This window comes from Podarcis vaucheri (genome assembly GCF_965113315.1).
Source record: "Podarcis vaucheri genome assembly, chromosome: 8".
NCBI lineage: Eukaryota > Metazoa > Chordata > Lepidosauria > Squamata > Lacertidae > Podarcis > Podarcis vaucheri.
In genome coordinates, this window is record NC_138766.1 from 53507265 (window position 1) to 53529718 (window position 22454).

At 40.8% G+C, this 22454-nt stretch overlaps 1 protein-coding gene across 2 annotated transcripts; it reads left to right on the top strand.

Annotated features, from left to right (window-relative positions):
* Positions 1–6566: 6566 nt before the first annotated feature.
* Positions 6567–22454, top strand: UBE2V2 (ubiquitin conjugating enzyme E2 V2). Of its 2 annotated transcripts, none has more exons than XM_082236055.1 (4): positions 6567–6694; positions 13450–13595; positions 19280–19405; positions 21579–22454. In XM_082236055.1, exons 1-4 carry the CDS (start codon positions 6679–6681, stop codon positions 21723–21725), a joined length of 435 nt encoding a protein of 144 aa, XP_082092181.1. In that variant the 5' UTR covers positions 6567–6678; the 3' UTR covers positions 21726–22454. The 2 variants fall into 2 exon arrangements, with proteins under 2 accessions (XP_082092181.1, XP_082092182.1); XM_082236056.1 differs by lacking the exon at positions 6567–6694 and adding an exon at positions 13029–13053.

The window sequence follows — 22454 nt, forward strand, 5'->3', positions numbered from 1 at the left end:
TCAGCACCCACACTGTGAATTGTTCTCAGAAACATACTGGGAGCCAATGCAGGTCTTTTAGGACTGGTGTTACATGGTCTCGGTGGCCACTCCCAATCACCAGTCTAGCTGCAGCATTCTGGATTTACCTATAGGAGGTAAAATTGGGTACACATGTAATATTTAAGTCTTTCTTAGGGATTCAATGGTTTTCCCAGGAATGGATAACCCAGGAGGTTCTTTCCAAGTCTATATTGCATTGCTCCAGATAGGAGATTTCTATAGTTTTCAGCTTCACAGTCAGCAAAGTTACCTCTGATTTGATCATACTTTGTTCCAGACATGCAGTGTAATCCGATCCATGTCTAGTTAAAAGTAAGCCATATTGAATTTGATGGAACTTACTTCCAGGTAAGTGAATACAACATTACATCCTAAGTCTATTATCCTATGCAACTTACTTACAAATAAGCCCCACTGGACTCACTCATTTCCGAGTAAGCACATATAGGGTCAGCCTGCACACTAAGACCATTTCAAACCTGAGAAAAACACCTATGTCCTTGTTCTACAACTTCTGCAAATATAGCAAGAATAAATGCATGTTCTTTTGTTTGTTTTTTGCCAGAAACAAATCTGGAAGAGACAGTACCTTTCCTGGCAGAAAGCCATGCATTTTATTTTCCCTAGATTTGTGGAATGCACATCTAAAGTTAGAAATGGATACATATACGTCGCTGCTACATTTTCTGCATGCATGTTCAGAAAGGAGTGTGTTACAGAAGCAATGTTCAAAGTAGGGATGCAAACTAGGTTTGCATTTTTAAGTGAATGGATGCATTTCACATCTTCTGGTCTGGTACATGGATTGGAATGTAATTATCACTCAGATTTCACACTTCTCCAAATTTTGCAATTCATTTCTCAGCTGAGAAACTGTACCGAAATGCACATTTTAAGGTAAAATATGGGATGCGGGTGGCGCTGTGGGTAAAACCTCAGCGCCTAGGACTTGCCGATCGTCAGGTCAGCGGTTCGAATCCCCACGGCGGGGTGCGCTCCCGTTGCTCGGTCCCAGCGCCTGCCAACCTAGCAGTTCGAAAGCACCCCCGGGTGCAAGTAGATAAATAGGGACCGCTTACTAGCGGGAAGGTAAACGGCGTTCCGTGTGCTGTGCTGGCTCGCCAGATGCAGCTTGTCATGCTAGCCACGTGACCCAGAAGTGTCTGCGGACAGCGCTGGCCCCCGGCCTCTTAAGTGAGATGGGCACACAACCCTAGAGTCGGACACGACTGGCCCGTACGGGCAGGGGTACCTTTACCTTTATGTTTAGAAATGCACACCCTGAGATAAAATACATTCTTAAATACAGTGGTACCTCAGGTTAAGAACTTAATTCATTCTGGAGGTCCTTTCTTAACCTGAAACTGTTCTTAACCTGAAGCACCACTTTAGCTAATGGGGCCTCCTGCTGCCACCGTGCTGCCGCCGCCCAATTTCTGTTCTCATCCTGAAGCAAAGTTCTTAACCCGAGGTACTATTTCTGGGTTAGCGGAGTCTGTAACCTGAAGCGTCTGTAACCTGAAGCATCTGTAACCCGAGGTACCACTGTATGCATTTTGGGAGAAAGCACAAATTTAAACGTAATTGTGAATTTTCATTTAGAATTAATCTGGAAACTGGAGCAGATTTATGAATGAACACATGTGAAATTGATGTGGACCAGAAAGACTGATTCTCCCTTTCTAGCTCAGATGACTTCATTTGGCTGAAATTTTGCTTTTCTGAGATGCTAGGATGCCCTCTTGTGGCCATATTACACAAAACAGATTGTTCAGACTGCTCTAGAAAATATTTTAAAGCCTATATTTTCAGTGGCTCTTTTCTCTATTGCTGGGAGTGGGGATGTTAACTGGTTTTCTGCAGTAATGGTGTTTGCATGACACAATGGTGACATATACATACATAAACATGCAGCTGATAACTCTCCAATGTGCACATGGATATTTAAAGGCAGAACGTATCTTGTAAGCATTTTAATGTATTTGCTGTGGAATACATTGGTGCAACATCGGTGTGTTCATAGCAATCATGCCTGCTATGTAAAGTATACAGCCAGTATAATATGCTACTCTATAAATGTGGCATGACCATTGTATGACACCTGATAAAATGCATTACACAGGTTGTAGTGTTCATTCACATATGGAGCAGGGTGTACCTTCTAGTAATCTGGTCCTAAGCTGTTTGATGCTTCCACCTTACACTTGGGTGTGGTTTTGCTGTTGGCTGTCCTTTAGATGATTTTTCTGTAACAACTCTGAACATAAATTATGAAAATATAAAAGTGGTCATAGGTAGAGGTAAAGGGACCCCTGATCATTAGGTCCAGTTGTGACCGACTCTTGGGTTGCGGTGCTCATCTCGTTTTATTGGCCGAGGGAGCCGGCGTAGAGCTTCTGGGTCATGTGGCCAGCATGACTAAGCCACTTCTGGTGAACCAGAGCAGCACACGGAAACAGTGTTTACCTTCCCGCCGGAGCGGTACCTATTTATCTACTTGCACTTTGACATGCTTTCGAACTGCTAGGTGGGCAGGAGCAGGGACCAAGCAATGGGAGCTCACCCCGTCATGGGGATTCTATCCGCCGACCTTCTGATTGGCAAGTCCTAGGCTCTGTGGTTTAACTTACAGCACCACCCAAGTCCCGTTAAAAAAGTGGTCATACTGGGCCATAAAGCCACAAACCATTGTTGTCGTTTAGTCATTTAGTTGTGTCCGACTCTTCGCGACCCCATGGACCAGAGCACGCCAGGCACTCCTGCCTTCCACTGCCTCCCGCAGTTTGGTCAAACTCATGCTGGTAGCTTCGTGAACACTGTGCAACTACATTATCCTCTGGCGTCCCCTTCTCCTTGTGCCCTCCATCTTTCCCATCATCAGGGTCTTTTCCAGGGAGTCTTCTCTTCTCAAGAGGTGGCCAAAGTATTGGAGCCTCAGCTTCACGATCTGTCCTTCCAGTGAGCACTCAGGGCTGATTTCCTTCAGAATGGAGAGGTTTGATCTTCTTGCAGTCCATGGGACTCTCAAGAGTCTCCTCCAGCACCATAATTCAAAAGCATCAATTCTTCGGCGATCAGCCTTCTTTATGGTCCAGCTCTCACTTCCATACATCACTACTGGGAAAACCATGGCTTTTACTATACGGACCTTTGTTGGCAAGGTGATGTCTCTGCTTTTTAAGATGTTGTCTAGGTTTGCCATCGCCTTTCTCCCAAGGAGCAGGCGTCTTTTAATTTCGTGACTGCTGTCACCATCTGCACTGATCATGGAGCCCAAGAAAGTAAAATCTCTCACTGCCTCCATTTCTTCCCCATCTATTTGCCAGGAGGTGATGGGCCCAGTGGCCATGATCTTCGTTTTTTTGATGTTGAGCTTCAGACCATATTTTGCGCTCTCCTCTTTCACCCTCATTAAAAGGTTCTTTAATTCCTCTTCACTTTCTGCCATCAAGGTTGTGTCATCTATGCCAGAATACTTAGGCTGCTGGGGAGTAAGTCCAATTGGACTCAGTAGAGATCTACTTCTGAGTAGAGGTGCCTTGGTTTGTACTGGTAATCCTCTAGTCTAAACTGCAGCCCTATGTCTGCAGGCTGAAACAGTGTAGCTCAAATTTCAGTGGAACTTCTCCGAATCTGCCAGCCAAGGAGATGAATCACCAAGGAGAGATGAGTCACCAAAGGTTAAACTCCTCATCTTGTGAGGGGAATTAGCTCAAATGGTAGAGCGCTCGCTTAGCATGTGAGAGGTAGCGGGATCGATGCCCGCATTCTCCAATTTATGCTTGTCTTTTGTGTATTTTAATAGAATATTCAAAAGTAAGTTTGGTTAAAATTCTCTGGTGTGTTTTAATACTGTTAAAAGTTGGGGGGAGTTTCAGTCTGGTCACCTCACCTCAAAAATAATATTATAGAGTTGGAAAAGGTTCAGAAAAGGGCAACCAAAAATATCAAGGAGATGGAGCAACTCCCTTATGAGAACAGCTCGCAGCATTTGGGACCTTTTAATTTAGAGAAAAGGCAAGTAAAGGTGATATGATAGAAGTGTATAAAATTATGGATGGCATATAGAAAGTGGATGTTTTTCTCCCTCTCATAAAACTAGAATTCATGGACATGCAACTAGAACTCACTGGACAGTTTTATGGAAATCAGTGGAGGGGAGTCTGCTCTTGTTCTTGGGTCCCACAGGAATGTGTCTGGTCTCTGTGATAAGATGATGCTGGCCTGATCCAGCAGGCTCATCTTATCATATTTTTATGTTTAGTGTCCTATATTTGAACCATGGGTGGTCAGATTCCAATAATGCCTGCAACTGATCTCCAACACGTGTTCAGCAATATTGCTCAAGAAGAAATGATAGAAACAGGTCAAAAGTTATGTTTAAGTACCTTGTATCAAGGAGAATTCCAAAATCCTTATTAGGGCAAAGCCTTTATCTGGCTTTCCAAAATGTCAGAAAACAAACGGTTGCGAAAGAAAGGGAGGAAAAAAATGGATGATGGATGGCGAAGCCATGGAGTCTGCATCTGATTAGAATCTTAAAATGGAATGTGGGAGTAGTAGTTCTGGAGAACTTTGAAAGCTTGCACGCTGTTTTGTGATATTTTCATTTGTCTAATAAAAACATTGTCCTGGTATACATGTTTTGTTATGGATCAAGATCGATACTTTTACTTCTGGTATCAAGGACCAGTTTTCCAGCACATAGGGTTGTATGCAACAAAGTTGTTCCATTTGCGCAAAAACTTCCACCTGCATAATGGAATTTCCTTCTCTCCCCTCCCTGTGTTCCCCCTCCCCCACAACTGCTCAAGAGGCTTGGAGGAACTCCCAGAAGAGATTTCTGGTGCACATCAAACAGAGCCTCTGGTGAGAATCTTAATGTTCAAACATGTATATATGAGAGCAAAATAATCTTTCAAGTATCCTGGTCCTAAACTGTTAGGAATTAAGAGGTTAAAATCAGCTCTTTAATTTGGGCCAGAAACAAAATGAGAGCCAGTTCAGCTGGCCAAGCACTGACAGGTTTAATATGATCAAAACATCCAGTCCCAGTAAAACAATATTGTAGTCCTATTTTGCATCAACTATTTTAGATCTACTGACTGTTTTTAAATAAAGCTCCATGTATAATGCATTGCAGTACTCTGAATGTGTGTGTGCACCAGAGCATGGTCCACGCAGGTACGGTTGCAGCTAGTGTATCAACTGAAGCTGATAAAAACTGTTTCTGGCTCTAATGACAGCACTGGACTAAGCACCCTCAGACAAAAATGTTTTAATTACATTTCTCTTCCATCCATATAACTGAGTTCCCTTAGCAGTTTACAATAAAAAATATAATATACAATGCAAAATGTAAATTATAAAAACCTTCAATTATAAATAAATCAAAGCAGCGAAAGCTAACACAAACACAGAAGTTATTTCTCTTAACTTTTTACAGGGAAGGAAGGATTAGGGATATATGGCCTTCCAGATGCTGTTGGAATTTAACTCCCATCATCCCTGACCATGAATCTTGCTGGCTGGGACTGATAGGTGTTGTAATGTCCAGCAACATCTGAAGAGCCATAGACTCCACATTTGTTCTCTACAGTCAGGAAGGAGGGTAACATGCAGGGCTTGAGTTATGGTATGAATTCAACCTATAGCCTTGTCTTTCTTTTTTGAGCAGGAAATAAATTCCCTTGCATGAAACACAATAGTATTGTATTAAATATAGTACTTACTGTTGGAGCAACTGGAAATGAAAAGGGGTAATGTCCTTCATGAGCATAAATCACTCCATGGATGAACTAATAGCAGGTGCAAGGTGTGCCAAGCCAGTTAATATGGTAACGGCCTAGTGCTCCAACTATATATGTGATTAATATACAGTATGTCAGCTCAGTTAGTCTGTGAGTCATCAGTTCATTGGTGTTACTAGTCCAGTGTTACATATTGAAATGTTGGAGTTTAGAGTATTTGGGGCAACATAGAAACTTTTTACTTGTATGTAACTGTATATATCTGCATCTGCAAAAGCCTACAAGCTGTATAACTCTGCATTTAGAACTGTTTTACCAAGCCTTATCTTCTGCCATAGTAAAGTATTTGGATCTTAAGCTGCTTCTGTGTGGTGGCTGGTACTGTGAGCAACCATCGCTGCCTGTGCATTTCATATCAGTTTCCCAACATTTAACACACCAAGCCAGCCTCTGTAGGTTAAGGTTTTATTCGACTACAGCTCCATCATCCCTGACTATTGGCCATACTGGCCGGGGCTGATGGGAGTTGGAGTCCTCCACCACCTGGAGGCCACCCCATTGGCTACCTCCGCAAACTCCGTAATTAACCCTTTCGCAGCCTCACTTCCCGACACCAGAGCGACAAATGCCCTGGAGGGCTCTCTTTTCCTGTCAGTTGCTTCGCGTAGCCGCCTCCCTACATCCCTCCCTCTCCACCCATCCCGGTCGGTCGGTCTTTTCCCTTCCCTTAACTGCAGCCGCCTTAGCATGCAGTTCGACGCGCAGAAGCAACAAACGCCAGCGCGGGGCGGGGCTAGTTTCCAGGAAGTGGCGTAGGGCGCAAGGCAGAAGTCACGTGCTCGGCGCCCGTGTGTTTCCTGGCTGGTGGGGGAGGGGTTTGGACAAGATGGCCGGATCCACAGGTCTGTGTTGAGAGGAAGGCGGGGGGCGCCTTGGAAGGGCTGGCGGGGGGCTTTCGCCGGGGAGGGGGGTTCTCTCCCTAGAGGCCCCGGTGGCGGGTCCCCGGCGCGGCTCATTTCGTGGAGAGCGGTCGGCGCCAGCGCAGCCGGGCCAAGGTTCCGGCGCCGGCGGGAGAGGAGGGCGGGGAGGCCGCGGGGGTTGGCGCTGGGGCCGGAGCTTTCCTCTTGGTGCTGCAAGGGATGCGGGGAGGAGACGCCTGCGGGGCTGGCAGAGGCAGGCGGTGCAGCCGGGAGGTGGGGAGGCCGAGGCAGCTTTCCGCTCCTGGGGTCGGTTTTTGTTCAGGGGAAGGTGGAATTCGGGGTCTTCGGACCTCCTTCTCACACTCGGGTTGGGTTTGGGTGAGAGGAAATGTGGCGTTTCTTGAGTCTCTCTTCCGCCCTCCCACCGCAACGCAATACTGATAAATATTTCCCCTCTCTTCGAAAACGAAGCCGACCCCAGTGGCATTTAGGTGGCTTTTAATATCGCCGATTCCGAAGTGCAGGCGTTGCTGGTTGCTGAGGGTAGGACAGATACGTTCAACAAAAACACACACAGAGTGTGTATGGGGGCGTGTAATTAAGTTCTGTCTTGGTCTTTTTGCTGATGAGGTCCGTTGTCAATCTTGCGTATGAATTTTTGTTACTGGCACGCTTCCCTCCTTCCCCGGTTGTGATACTCCCGGTCGAAGTATTTCCTGCAAAACTCCAGAAGGAAATTAGCGATGAGCTTTGAGGCTTTGTATTGAATTTACTTTCTGTTTCTTTTAATCGTATTGCTGAGGCAGTAGGCTAAGGGAAACCAAAACCTTTAATACTTGGACCTTACAGTTCCCGTTCTCCTGACTTTCTGTTTCTTTTCCTCCCTACATCCCCTTTTATCCCAATCCCATTTCTTGCCTTTTTTGTATACTGCCCACTTTTCAGCACCCCCACTTTCCTAATTCCCCACACCCTTCTTCCCACTTTCAGTTTATTCTAGTTCCTACCACAGCTTTTCAATACTATTTCTCAATTCTCCCCACTTCTCATAAAATGGTAGAAATGCAAATGTTTATCAGTCTTCCAGTTCATGCGGTTATTGGTGAAGTGGAAATATTGCAGCTGAGTAGTGCTTATGAACGAGGAGTGGCAGTTATTCAAAATTAATGTGAAGTAAAATCCATAACTTATGCTATGGATTATGTTACAAAGTTCATTTGAGATTTAAACATGTCAAATTATTATGGCATGTTGTCCTTGAAGTCTGTTGTTGATCATAGATGGTGTTGCCAAAGAATTTTACTTGAAAATAATAACCTTTAATAACTCTTTAATAACCTGGGTCTACTTGCTTGAACTGTAATTATCTTCCTTTTCATCGTTGGCAATATGTTTCGCACCTGGATCTTTCACAGCACTGATAGGTACTGAATTTGAAAGGGCATTTAAATAATTTTGACTTTGTGTTCCTGTATTCCAGCCTTTTATTTAAACACCGTTAATAGGTGATTGTTTTTGTAACTGTGGTTGGTACCTTGTGCTGAATAAACTGTAAATAATTTGAACCTGGAAGCTGTGCATATTGTTCAATTATCTTGAAAAGGCATTTTCTTTCAGATTCACAACATGTATATCTATTAGTCTAATTATTTTTAATTGTGTTACAGCCACATAGGAATTAGCCAAATAAAGCCATACATTAATAAAAATTAACACTTCTTAATAATATCAAACCTACCCATAGCCTGGTTTTAACATTTGTCACAAAATACCTTCATAAGTCAGGCTTGATGGGGGATGGGTGGAGTTTCAAACCTAGTGGAGGAACACTTGCTTGATCTTAATATTCTGTGATGGGACACAGAATACAAGCTGCTAAGACAATCGGTCCCGAAACATTTAGTGGTTTAAAGATCAAAACCAGTTCTACTGGGAAATACATTGTACATACTTATGGCTCTCTGTGTGGAGTAGGTTGCTATGCACAGATCTGGTTAATATTACAACTCACTTTTTCAACTTTATACCTTGTGCTTTCCCAAAACTCATGAAATCTGGATTTTAAAGTATTGTTAGCATGAACATAATTGCTGTTTTGCATTGAAGTTCTTGAGTGACAATCAAAATATAGGATGTCGTATTGGATCCCATGATGATCTTCAGTTACCTGTATTTGTGCCAATGCAGAAAAAACAAAATAAACAGTATTTATATGTCCAGACATATGACTGCCTGGCTGTTTTTACTCGTTTAATAAATGCAGTCAACAATACATCCACAGTATTTTAAATAGCAACTCCTTTCAGTTGTTTTTTACTGATGAAATACAAAACATAAACTGATACATACATAATTTATTTTTTCCATTAAACATTTACAACTTATTTACAACAAAACTATTCAGAATTTTGCCAGAGTTTGCTGCAATTGAGGCCACAATTTTGTTTTTAGCAGCATGTCTTTCCATGAAAAGTAGGGTGTTGTAGGATAATCTCTGGGCATCACTGATATGCCTTTCTTAATTTGTCCATTAACCATAAGCTGCCTTGCATAGCTCTCATCAAAGTTCATACAAAAACAGTTTCCAAGCTGTGTTCTCTTAAGGGAACCGTAAGCTTCTGCAGCAAATGTAAACAGCTAATGAGAGTTCATTTCATACTCTCATTATGAACCTGCCTCTGGGCAAGGAAAAGTTCCTTTCAAAGATAACACTCAGCACAGAAAATCCACTAATTTGGGGTTACTTTAATTTACTAAATCTTTAGTGTCACATTTTCGAAGCAAAAGGGAGAACAAGCAACTATAGGTCCTATGCGTGGAGAAGATGGAGAAATGCTATTGGGTCACAGAGAGAAGGCAGAATTGCTTAACACCTGCTTTGCCTCTGTCTTCACCCAAAAGGAAAGCAGTGACCAACCCGGTGATAACAGAATAAACAATGCAAGGAGGGAGCTGCAGCCCAAGATAGGAAAAGAGTGGCAAGGGAACACTTAGTTACTAAATGAATTCAAATCTCCAGTGCTTGATGGGCTGCACTCAAGGGTACTAAAGGAGCTTGCAGATGTGATCTCCAAGTCTCTGCCTATAATAATTGAGAATTTTTGTAGAACAGATGAGGTCTCTGCAGATTCTTCCCATCTTCAAAAATGTGAGAAAAGAAGACCTGGTATATAGATAGCAGTAAAGGGTTCGTCTGTGAGAATTTAAGAAATAGTGCTTTGATTACTAAGACTTTGCATGGGTTTCTATAAACAAGTCATACCAGAGAAATCTCATTTTATTTTTTTTGACAAGAGTTAAAAGTGTGGTTGATCATGAGAATGCTGGGGGCACAGTGTATCTTGTTTTCAGTAAGGCTTTTGACATAGTGTCCCATAATATTCTTGCAGGGAAGTTGGTGGATTGTGGACTGGATTGGGTGACTGTTAGGTGGATTTGTAGCTGGTTGACTGAGTGAACCCAAATGGTTCCTCATCTTGGGGAAAAAGTGAAAAGTGGGATGCAGCAGCGTTGTTCAGTGTCTTTATAAATGACTTGGATGAAAGAATTGAGGGGATGCTCATCAAATTTGTAGATGACACCAAACTGGGATGGGTAGCTGCAGAAGACAGAATCAGGACTCAAGATAATCTTAACAGACTAGAGAACTGGGCCAAAACTAACAAAATGAATTTCAACAGGGACAAATGCTATGTTCTACAATTAGGCAGCAAGAACCAGCTGCACAAATATAAGATAGGGGACTCCTGGCTTGCCAGTAGTGCATGTGAAATAGATGACAAATTTAATAGGAGTCCACAGTGTGATGCAGCAGCAAAAGAAGTATAGTGGCCAGATCAAGGGAAGTTACAATACCACACTATTTTGCCTTGGTCAGACCACACCTAGAATACCATGGCCAGTTTTGGGTGCCAGATTTAAGAAGGATATTGACAAACTGGTAGGTGGACAAAGTAGGGCAACCAAGATTACCACAGGTCTGGAAACTAAGCCATATGAGGAATGGTTGAGGGAGTTGGGTATGTTTAGCCTGGAAAAGAGGAGTCTGAGAGGAGAGATGATAGGCATCTTCACATATTGAAAGGGATACCACATGGAGGATGGGAGCAAACTTGTTTTCTCCTGATCTGAAGGGTAGGACCTGAACCAATGGCTTCAAGTTACAACAAGAGGGATTCTGACAAAACACCAAGAAGAACTTTCTGACAGTAAGAGCTTTTTGACAGTACAACAGACTACCTTGAAAGGTGGTATACTCCCCTTCCTTGGAAGTTTTTGAGCAAAAGTTGTATGGCCACCTGTCATGGATGCTTTAGTTGAGATTCCTGCATTGCAGGATTACCCTTGGGGTACCTTCCACTCTATAATTCCATGTTTTCATTATGCACATGGATATAATATTTAATGCTGCAGTTAGGGGAGGTAATTATTGGTCCAAAAGGGGGGTATTTTTGTAGTCAACTGAGCATGTAGCTAATCATGCAGAAAGAAATGGTTCTGGCCTTTATCAGATGCTAAATGTAGTTTTGCATGTTTAGAAATATCTGTTCTTCTTTGTACAATAACACTGTACAGAATGTGAGTTTGAGGCTGCACAGCAATACATACAAATGTTTTGTGTATTATCCAAATGTTCACCGTTTGGTAATGGTGATATGGTTATATACAAACAAAGGTAGTGAGCAGCTACAGCATGTGAGCAATTTTAAAATTTAGTCTGCAATACATTGCTGTATTGTGAGGGGTTCTAATTCAAAAACTGTTTTCCATGGCAACCACTGGGCATTCTTAATCTTAGCTGGAAAACTATAGCAGGGCACTTATGGAAAGGAGATCTTTTGGTGTGTAAGGGGAAACTGCTTATTGGCTAGTGTAAAGCATGCTTTTGGTTGTGTGTATGCTCAAGCTGATTTTAGTCATATGTCCTGGAGTAAGTGCATAGGGAATTACTGCTTTGCTTATAGTGGGGCAAATCCTGGTTTATTTAACTTCCCTTTTTCTTTTAAAGCCAAATATATTTGTAGTCCTGCTTGAAGCAGAGTGCGGTGGGGAAGCTTGTACTCTAAGAATGAAAAATGGCCAATAATGGTGATAACCTTCCCATGGTTAGGATTTCCTGCTCTGTTTTTTTGTAATTATAAAAGGCAACCACTTTATCGGAATCTACAGTGTATTCCTTTACAGGTTGTGTGATATCACAGTATGGCATAGGTCAACTCATTATCTCCCATTGCTGTATTTCAGCATAATGAATACACATTTAGATCTCCAGCATCTTTGGTATTTAGAAGTCTTGAAGATATTATCTGTTAAAATCCCTTAGCACTTTTCTCTCCCAAAATAGCCACCTGAGCATGCTTGTGGTCAAAGCAACTTAGGGCAGGCATTGCATGCTTGCATAATTGTTTGACCTATGCAAGGGATCAGATATGTACAAACCTGCTTTAGTAACCTGATACAGTCGTTTGAGCTGCTAGTACAGTTTGTGGATTTGGATCATATTTTGAAATGCATCCTTTTATTTGTAGGAAAATGGTGTATTGTGAATTTGCCTCTCTAATCCTTTTCATACAACCAGTCCTCCGCGAGAAATGAATGCTTTCCCGTATTCTTATTTTTGTTACGAAATGGGAAGTAACTGATTTCTACTCTGAACTGTTGTTTAGTTAGACGATTGCAAAGAGCAATATTTCTTAAATGCCTTCTAGTTCTGAAGTTCATCTCAATTAGAATTTGTGTGCACAATATTCTTATTTAATATGCAGTATGTGTGACTAGGACCAGTTCAGATGATGATATTGGCTTTATAATAAAATATAACGAACAATATCATTGATTTTCTGTAAATTGTTGTGAGACATATAGTGAAAAGCAGGATTAAGTGCTAAACAAACAAGCCCGTACCCCATGCACTGAGCCCCTTTGTTCATCCGTTTGCAATGTAAGCAATCAAACCAGGAAGCACCTAATGAACCATAGTGCCCCCGGAAACTAGGCTTACAAGCTTTGGAACAAGCTAAGACAGTTAACCCACTTAAAGTATGGTTTAATATTCTAGCTTGTTTCAAATCTGGTGATCATAATTTTTTGGGTTTGCTTATGCTGCAGAGGGAGGAGCAAATAAGCTGAGTGTTTGGGCAAAGACTCACATTTATTACTGCTATAATAATTATTATATATTTATTTATATCCCACCTTTTCCTCTAATGGTACTCAAGATGACTTACAGCTAAAAATAAGAGCCGCTTATTTCATCTTAAACTGATAAAGGATTATCTGAATGTAACCAGTATTCCACAGAGAAGTAATGACTGAGTAGTGCTTACTGTTGTAATGCTGAGGTAACTGTCATATATTAAAACTTACTTTTTGAAGCAGAAAATTGATGAACTAAATGGTGAAAATTATGGCTGTATATGACTTCCAGATATGAAATTTGATATTTTAATTTAGACTGTCACTTTAAAAAAAAGACCCATAAGAAAATCAAATCTGCAAATTTGATGTTGCTGAGGAATTTAAGATTCCAAGTTGTATGATACTTCATAAGTGGAAATAAGTTTGTTTTTCACATTGATTGCAATTCAATATGTATTCTAGTAAAATGTGTTATACGCATAAATTCACAGGTGTGGATTTTTTAGTTGGCTCAGCCAGGCCTTCATGCTAAGATGTGACAAGAGATCAGCTGTGATTTTGAACATTGCTATTTACATTGCTTTACTTTTTTCAAATAGTTAAAGTCCCTCGTAATTTTCGCTTGTTGGAAGAACTTGAAGAAGGTCAGAAAGGAGTAGGAGATGGTACAGTAAGCTGGGGCCTCGAAGATGACGAAGACATGACACTTACAAGGTGGACGGGCATGATTATTGGACCACCAAGGGTCAGTACTATAAGTTAAATCTTCATTTAGCGGAACTTTTCAGACATTTGCAATGCATGGTTGTTAGCTATGGGTTATGCTATGGGGTGAATCAACTAAGTCAAAGAGTAGACTCATCAATTTCAGGGGATTATTCTGAGTACTGTATAACTTAATTGGATTCAGCCCAAAGATGGATGAATATCATAATTCAATTAGGAACCTTATAAGCTATAACAGAAGTTAGCCTATAGCTAACTTTGCTTTTTCACAATTAGTAACAATCGTAGAAAGGTGTAGAATTGTTTCTTAAAGGCCCAGGTCAATATGGGGGCCACATAATTGTAACATTAAGGACAATGGTAATTTTTTACATTTTATTGAATGCTATCAAATCTGTATTCAGATGTCAGTGTCTCATAGTGACCTCTGCTCAAGTTGAAGTGTTCCAAGTGCATATTCAGTAGTATGCAATTGTGGCCCAGCACAGATGCATATTTCTGTTGTGTGCATTCAAACAACACATTGATGATATTAGCTATCCCTCATTAAACAACAATTTCAGCTCCACCAAGAAACAGTTTGGACCTTTAGCAACATGAAATGTTCTGTTTTGGTTTTTAACTTATAATATACCACTTTAGTGTGTGCCTGTTAGCTTATGGCACCAAATAATCTCCCTTCCTTTAGTTTTATGTGTGCTTGTGTGTGCAGGCATAACAAACAAAGTAACCTGATGTGGATGGTGACAATTGACATGCCTATCTAGTTTACACAGAGTTCTGTTGCCTTTTCCTCCTTTCCCTTTAAGACCTGCATGTTGGCAGCAGAGCCTGGTATCATGCTAGTCACATCTCATTTGTTTTGTATTATAACCCCAGGATCTACTCCCAACAGCTTAGTGTGAAAGAGATTCAGCCATTAATAAAGAACCCAGTATGCCCTAATGACATTCTGAACCTTTCAAATTTGTTTTCAGTACTGGAACTGAACTGAGCTCAGTTTTTAACACAAGTCCATGCCTGATTAGATTTCAGCAGCCTACTGTAGGTGGGATAAGTATTTTTATTTTATTTTATGCTGTTAGGAGGCAGAAGCCTTTGCCAATCTATTGCAAATTAGCTAGAGATCCACCAGTAAAGCCTGGTCTACCTTCTCTCCACCCCTTCCATAAGCCAACAATCTGCTCTGGCTTTCCCTTTGAACCTTGGCTTGAGAAGGTTGCAGTAGCAGCAACATCTGGATCACGTCAGGATACTGTGGCTTTTTGGCTTGGCTCCTCTTGCCAGGCACTCCAAAGGCAGCCCCTACCCTGGCATTACCCCAGACACAATTAGTCTTTGAAAATCAGGTATGTGCATATTGTATGGCTGACATATTGCTATAATATAATATAATATAATATAATATAATATAATATAATATAATATAATATAATATAATATAATATAATATAATATAATATAATATAATATAATATAATATAATGAGTATTCTGGGCATCCAGGATTTGGGCAGAAATGTAATTGTTTTCTGCCCATAGGCAAAGTTAAGATTGATTGTATTTCTTTGCCGCTTTACATTCAAATGAATCACAAAGCGGCTTACAAACAAGAAATATCAATAACATAATAGAGCATAATAGAACAACAGAAGTACAGCATAAATCATATAAAATAATTAACAAACCAATATACCATTACAGTCTATAAAACACTATTAACAAAGCAGCAACTAAAAAATAAGGTAAACAGCATAATTACAGCAAAAGTCATATGATTAACAAATCAATATGTCATTTATAATCTATAAATAGCAGCTAAAAAATAAGCTAAGCACTGTTAAGTTCATACACAGACTCTCCACACCCCTATGACTCATAGTATTGCATTCTATTCAGTTCATTAAAATAAACACAATGCCTGTTGCTAAGCCAGCTCAGCTAGAACGCTGCACTGGATGAGGTTTTTGGTTAGTGAGCCATGGTGGAGACAGTGGTTTTTTGGACCTACCACTGGTGGTAAGACGGAAGTTGGCTTTGGGTAGCCCACCCAGGTGCCTTTAGTAAGAAAACAGGTTAGATTACCTGACTGGTTCAGCCATTTGGTATGAATGGTAGCCTTGAAAATAGGGTTATGCCTGCAGTAACTTGTTTTACTGGCTTCCGTGATTCTAGTTTTCTGGATAGCAAAGAATAGAGTTGGAAAAACTTAATCTCCAGACTTCGCACAGTTACACATAAAATTGTATGATATGCCACAATTTTCAGACATAGCTAGATGCTGAGCTTTCTCTTGTAGATTCAGCCTGCATTATACTTTGGCCAAATGTGTGTCTTTTTATTTTTTATTACTCTGTCAGTTTTGCAAACAGAGGGCTTCTTCACTTGTGTTTCTCCTTAGGATGTTCTTGTCTTCTGGCACTTGCACTTCATTTTCTTCAATTCCTGGGGAATTGGAGTGAACTCTTCTCCCCTCACCCTCATATAGTTTTCAGTGCATATGTGTGTTTCTAGGTAGCATGGGGCGGGGCGGAACATACCCAAGGAGTAAAATACAAGAAATCATGGGAATAGTAGTAGGAAGAGGTCATGGTGAACTGCAAATTTGGAGGAAGCTGCTATAAGCCAAGAGTAAATTCTGACCAAAGATAGAGAGGATTTGGTATTAATATTATGACTGGTTTCCTTTTATTTTAGTTTTGAAGATCATTCATAAAATTAGCATCATTGTTGTGGAGCAGCATCAATCATTGTTTCTGCTTCAGCATCACACATACTGAATGTCCTAAAGTTAGTATCAATTTGAATTTGTTTTGATCCCATTTTACTGTAGTTGCATTAATTATTTATATGTAGAGACTGAGAGCAGCTAGGGCAAGGCAATTCTAGTTCTGTTCCCCCAAAACTGACCTGTCAATGTGCTTATTTAAACATCTTTGACACAGTAGTCAAAGCTTAGGCAAATCTGTCTTTTCTGAGAACAGGGGATCCCAGCAATGATAGGATTTGAGAGTGTTCTGGTCAGTGTTGTGGAAGGAATAGTACCGTATTTTTCGCCCCATAGGACGCACTTTTTCCCCTCCAAAAATGAAGGGGAAATGTGTGTGCGTCCTATGGGGCGAATGCAGGCTTTTGCTGAAGCCTGGAGAGCGAGAGGGGTCGGTGCGCACCAACCCCTCTCGCTCTCCAGGCTTCAGGAGAGCCCCACCGCCAGCCCCACCAGCTCGGGGGACAGTGGGGAGGCGCAGCGCGCCTTTCCCGCTGTCTCCGGACTTGGTTAGAAGGCTGGCGGGGGGCTTCCCCCTCCTCCAGCCCCGCAAGCTCCCAGAGCGATGCCAAAGCTGCACGCAGCTTCCGCATGGCTCTGGGTCCCGTTCTGGGGGAGGGGGAAGCCCGAGCTTCCCCCGCCCCAGCCCCGCGCCTGGGCGGGGGGAATAATTTTTCCCCCTTTATTCCCCCCCCCCCCAAATCTAGGTGCATCCTATGGGCCGGTGCGTCCTATAGGGCGAAAAATACGGTAAATATTCCTGGAACTCAGGCTAAATCTAGCTAAATGGTAAGAAGCAGTCTGGGTAAGTGATGAAAAATTATATACTAAAATGCTGTGGGCAGCTTCTGTCTTCTCTGAAGATGTAGGAATACTGCATCTATGGAATAGGGAAATATTTTAATTTAGTTAGTTTGGATGGTCACTGAGCCCAATAGGTTTTTGAGCAGCGGTAGTGAATCTACTACTCTCTGGACCTTGGAACCCTCCCTTGTCCACATCCCTCACCAACACGTCTTGTGTGCTTCTCAAGTGCTGTTGCCTGGGGTGTGTGTGTATGTTTGAATTGTGATAATGGCTCTTGCTTGCCTGGATAGAGGTAGGTGTTTGGGTGTGTAGAAAGCTGACTTTTGCATGGCTGAAATGTAATCTACTGAAAGGGGTAACGAGTCACAGCCACTGCTCGGCTGATGTTTGCCTACATTCCCACTCAGTTTTGCATCTGGCTGCATGCACCACTGACATGCTGCCTGCCTCCCCAGGTTGCCCATGAGAGAATGTGGCCTTCATGGAGAGAGAGGTTCTCCACCCCAATGTAGAACTTTCATGAAGGGAATTCTCAAATCTATATTGTCTCTCTCCCCCCAACCCCCGCCCAGTCAAAAAAACCTATATGCAGTTTCATTTAAAACAGTTCTGTGTCACCTTCCTACTGCGAAGCCTTCAAGGTGACCTATAAAAATTCAAATGCAACCATAATAGAACCCACAACAAAATTACCATTTATGAATTATACCCAGTTGTGCCTGTCTGTGTGTGGAATGCTTGCCCAGCAGGACTTCCTCATTCTTCCACTCCTCCTTCATCCTCTCACACTTCCATTTTGCTTCTGCTGTTGCTGCTGCTGCTTGTTTCAGTTTTTAAGCAATCAAGATGAAATTGGCACTGTCTGATTACTAGAGTGACCCCTGGTCACAATTTCCCCAGATTAATTTGATATGCATATTTGTTCGGAGTGTTCAGTAATTTGAGTACTTCATCCACACTGAGATCCGAATGAGTCATAAGGTAGTTTTGACAATGCCATATAGTACACAATTCAGTAACTAATAAACTAGAACGTAATTTTAATTTTAATGATAAGCCACTTTACTCAGTGAAATAATAAAAGAGTTAAATATTGTTTTTAGGGCTGACAGGTGTTGTGAAGGAACCAACATTGTATTTCAGATCAGGGAGATGCCTTGAGTGGGGTCATTGTGAACTAGGTATGTATATACAGGCCCAGGATCCACAAGGCTACTGCAACACATGTGGAAAGTAGGAGGAAATAGTTTCTCATATGTGTAAGGGAAGAAGCTTTTTAATTGCACGGGTGATGTTTTTTGGAAGGTCTTTCCACTATTCTGGGTATTGGGCTTCTTTACTCAAGCACAGTTCAGTTCGGAAAGCCAGCGTGATTACCTTCCTCTTTCTCTCGGCAACTACATTCAAGCAGGGTATTATTAGATGCAGAAGCCTGTCCTAAGTTCTGTCGCTTCCTTCTTCTCAATTTGGGTTTGTTGCAAGGTTCTGTTTGAGGTTATTGGCTGCCTTCTGCCACCTTTCTTCTGCGTTTACATGTATATATTTCTCACAGTTTCTCTATTAAAAACGGATTCTTTGAATGATGGTGGCATTGAGGTTGGCTGTTTTGTGAGTATTAAGGGGAAGATACATCTGGGTTTTTCATTTTATAAAAATCTTTGGGCAAGAAACCTGAAATAATAGTTACCAGTGAAGGGGGAAAATCTGCCATGAAATGATAACACCAGTTTCTTCTTGCTAAGCCTTAGTTAAACTGAACCTCCTTTGTTGCTTTAGTATTATAAGATACTTATTTGTCCCAGTCCTGCTAGTGTTATCTACGTATCTCTAGATGGCTGGATAACTGGGGTTATATACAAGCCATGTTCTTCAGCTAGTCTGCATGCATGGAGCCCTTCAAAAAATATTAAAATTTCACCAGTCAGCTGTTAGGAAAGCACAGGAAGTTGAATTCACCTGCTTCCCCTCTTTCCTGCCAAACAGCTGGTCAGCAGAATCGTACCAATTTTGAAACAGCTGTGCACACGATCCTTGAGATGGGGATGACTGACTTGGTTTCAGTATTGTTATTTGGAATGCATATTAGCTTTCAGTATGATTAATTCTTTTTTTCCCTCCTCTGTTTACTAGACAAATTATGAAAACAGAATATACAGCTTGAAAGTAGAGTGTGGGCCTAAATATCCAGAAGCACCTCCAACAGTTAGATTCGTAACTAAAATTAATATGAATGGAATAAATAATTCCAATGGAATGGTAAGATGGAATGCAAGATGATCAAGCCAGTTTATTTTTCATAGAAAAACTGTTAAGGATTCTGTTTCTTTTTTAATCTCCCAAAGTTGTATGTTCATCTGCTCTTATATGCCCTCAATTAACACATTAATTTGTAAATTGTTCTGTCATATTATGTGTTGGTGGTACCTATGGACAAGGGGTTGCATCCACATTTAGTCATTTTTAGAGCAGACCCATTGAAATTAGTGAAACTTAAGTTTGTCATGATTAGTTTGCCCCATTGATTTCAGTGGGGTTTATTCTGACCAAGTCTGGATCCATACCAAAGTTATAAGGTCACAGTAAAAACAAGAGGCTTAATCAATTTTATGTGGTGTGAAATAGTTAAAGGAATGGAAAGCAATTTTTAAAAATTGTGACTGCCAACATTATCAACTTCTTACATTAGTAAACATTTTGTGTATAGGAACGTGCCAAAGCCACATATCTCTTTCTCTGTGTAGGAGATTCATCTAGGAAATGTGTAATGTTTGGCATGCCCTTGGGTCCATATATTATAATTTTACAATTGGAGTCATAATTTGGAGTACTGCAAATTAAAGGAAATCTATTCATCAATTATAGTTTGCCTTTGCTGTCATGTTAAATAATTAAATTTTACAAACTTAGTCCTTTTAGCTCCCGTTTTTCTATTATGATCAATCCAACTAAAACTGCAGAAGTTGCCCAGTGAAAATGACTCTTTGAGTCTCTCTCAGTCAAGTACAGGAATAAATTTAAAGCAACAGCACATCTGTGGTCTGTGCTTGCTCTGTATCAGTTGTGTTGATTTCTCCCCCAGTTGAGTAGGCCATTGATTTCAGTGTAATGGACTGAAAATCCATTAAATGGGAGCTGTAGACTTGCAAGTAGGTTGCTGATTTGTGAGTTAACAGTCAGGTAAAAACTGAACTGATGAATCCCAAACAAACTTAAAGTTATATTGGAATTTTGTTAGGAAGAACTGTAACCTAGCTCTAAAATATTCTGTATGGATCGGGTGGCTAACATTTTTGGGGGTTTGTGTGTCATCCAAGGTCTACATTTGCTCTTGGCCAACACTCTGGAGGCTGAATGTCAGCAGGTGGTGTGGCTGCTCACACTCACACATGCATGCACAAATGTACAGGGTCCACTGCTCCTGTGGGTCTGATTTGTGCCATCTGATTGAGAAAGGGCTCTCTTGCCCCTTCCCTGTTCATCAGATGATTGAGATTACTGTGAGACTGCTGGGGTTGCTGGGGTGGGCAGAGAGGTTTACCCATCCTCCACAGCCCCTTGTCACATTTATTTTTATTTTTAATTAGGGACTTGACAGTGTGGGGTACAGCGGCAGAAATTTACTTGGTGGCCAGTGGCTAGCCACCCTCAATACAGACCCTCTATAGAATGTCCTACAATGTAAAAAATCATTATGGAAGTACTGTGATATCTTGACTGTTGTATATCCCAGACCTATAAACACATTTTCTCGGGTTGCTTTTTTTCATGGCCTTTAGAGGTTCACGCATTCTTTACTTATTAAAGAAACAGTATTCTTTGTTACCTTACTGATTCATCGCAATAGTTTCTGTTTTATATTCCAACAGCTGCAAGTGTCTATTCTAGGTTCCTTGAATTTTATCCAAACTCAAATTATTCATAAGAGACAGAATAGTTGGCCTGTTTTTTAAGGATGAATTAATAGAGAGGTTGCACTATCCAATAATTAATTAGTTGATGCATGCTGACATTTACATGTTTCTGTTGACTATGTTGCTAAGCTAAAATGGTCAGTTTTTACTAACCTATCCATGAGATATGACAAAACATTATTTTCACCTGCCTTCCTCCTCTTGAACTGTTTAGCAGGAGATGCCATATGTTTTGAAAACTTTCCCTGAATAGCTATAAAAACTAAAAAATCTTCAAAAGGAGCCACAAATTCTCATCCTTGACATTTGTATCCATAGTGGTTTATGATGAGTCACAGTGATAATTAAGGCTTCATTCCTACCACTTCTGTACTAGTGCAGCTAGTGTTAGCACCAGACCATAAGAGCAGGTGGCTGGTGTTTAGGTTGTCTGAAAACTCAATGCAAGCATGCTACCACAGTTATGGAATTGGTTATTTTATGTGCCTTACTTAAATGTACACTTTCTTTCCTTACAGGTGGATGCACGAAGCATACCAGTGTTAGCAAAATGGCAAAATTCTTATAGCATTAAAGTTGTACTTCAAGAGCTAAGGCGTCTAATGATGTCCAAAGAAAATATGAAGCTTCCACAACCTCCAGAAGGACAAACTTATAACAATTAATTTTAGCTGAATCCCAAACTTGTCTTAAACAACTTCTACTTATGTTTAATGTCTTGATTCAATCTCACAATGCAAACCACCCACACATTAAGAGTTTCTGCTGGTGTACGTGATCTGGACATTTGAAAGAATATATATATGTATATGTATGCCCCATATGTTTTCAGGCACAATCAGAGAAAAAAAAAAGGCAGCACAATTATTTTTCCTCTTTACCAAGGCACTATAATTTTAAGCATAAACCTGAAGTAGCCTAAAATTGGAGCTCCGGTGTTTCAAGACGAAAGCATGACAGGAAGTGTCAGGTTGCTGTGGAATAATGTTTCAGAAAACTTTTTCTCAAGAAGAAAAAATACAAATGGCATGCTTTATCCATCTTGCTTTAGTAAAAGAGCTGCAGATAAAATTGTTTCAGTAGCAGGTACTGCAAATACCATTGCTCAACTTGTTTAATTTTTGCAAAGGTGTGGGTGCTGACTGCTAGTAGTGTCACAGAATACGGTCAGGATTGTTTTGATACTTGTATTTATAAAATGGGGAAATGATTTTCTTTTAAGCGGCTCCTGTGTGTTACATGTAATGGACATTGCAAATATTTGTTTACAGTCTTTGTTCTAATAAACCATGCATTTAAGTTTTAGTGAAGCAAAACAAAAAAGGAAAATAGGTGTATGGATATGTGATTGAGAATAAAATTAGTCTTCAAATGTAAATAAAATGTGGAAAGTA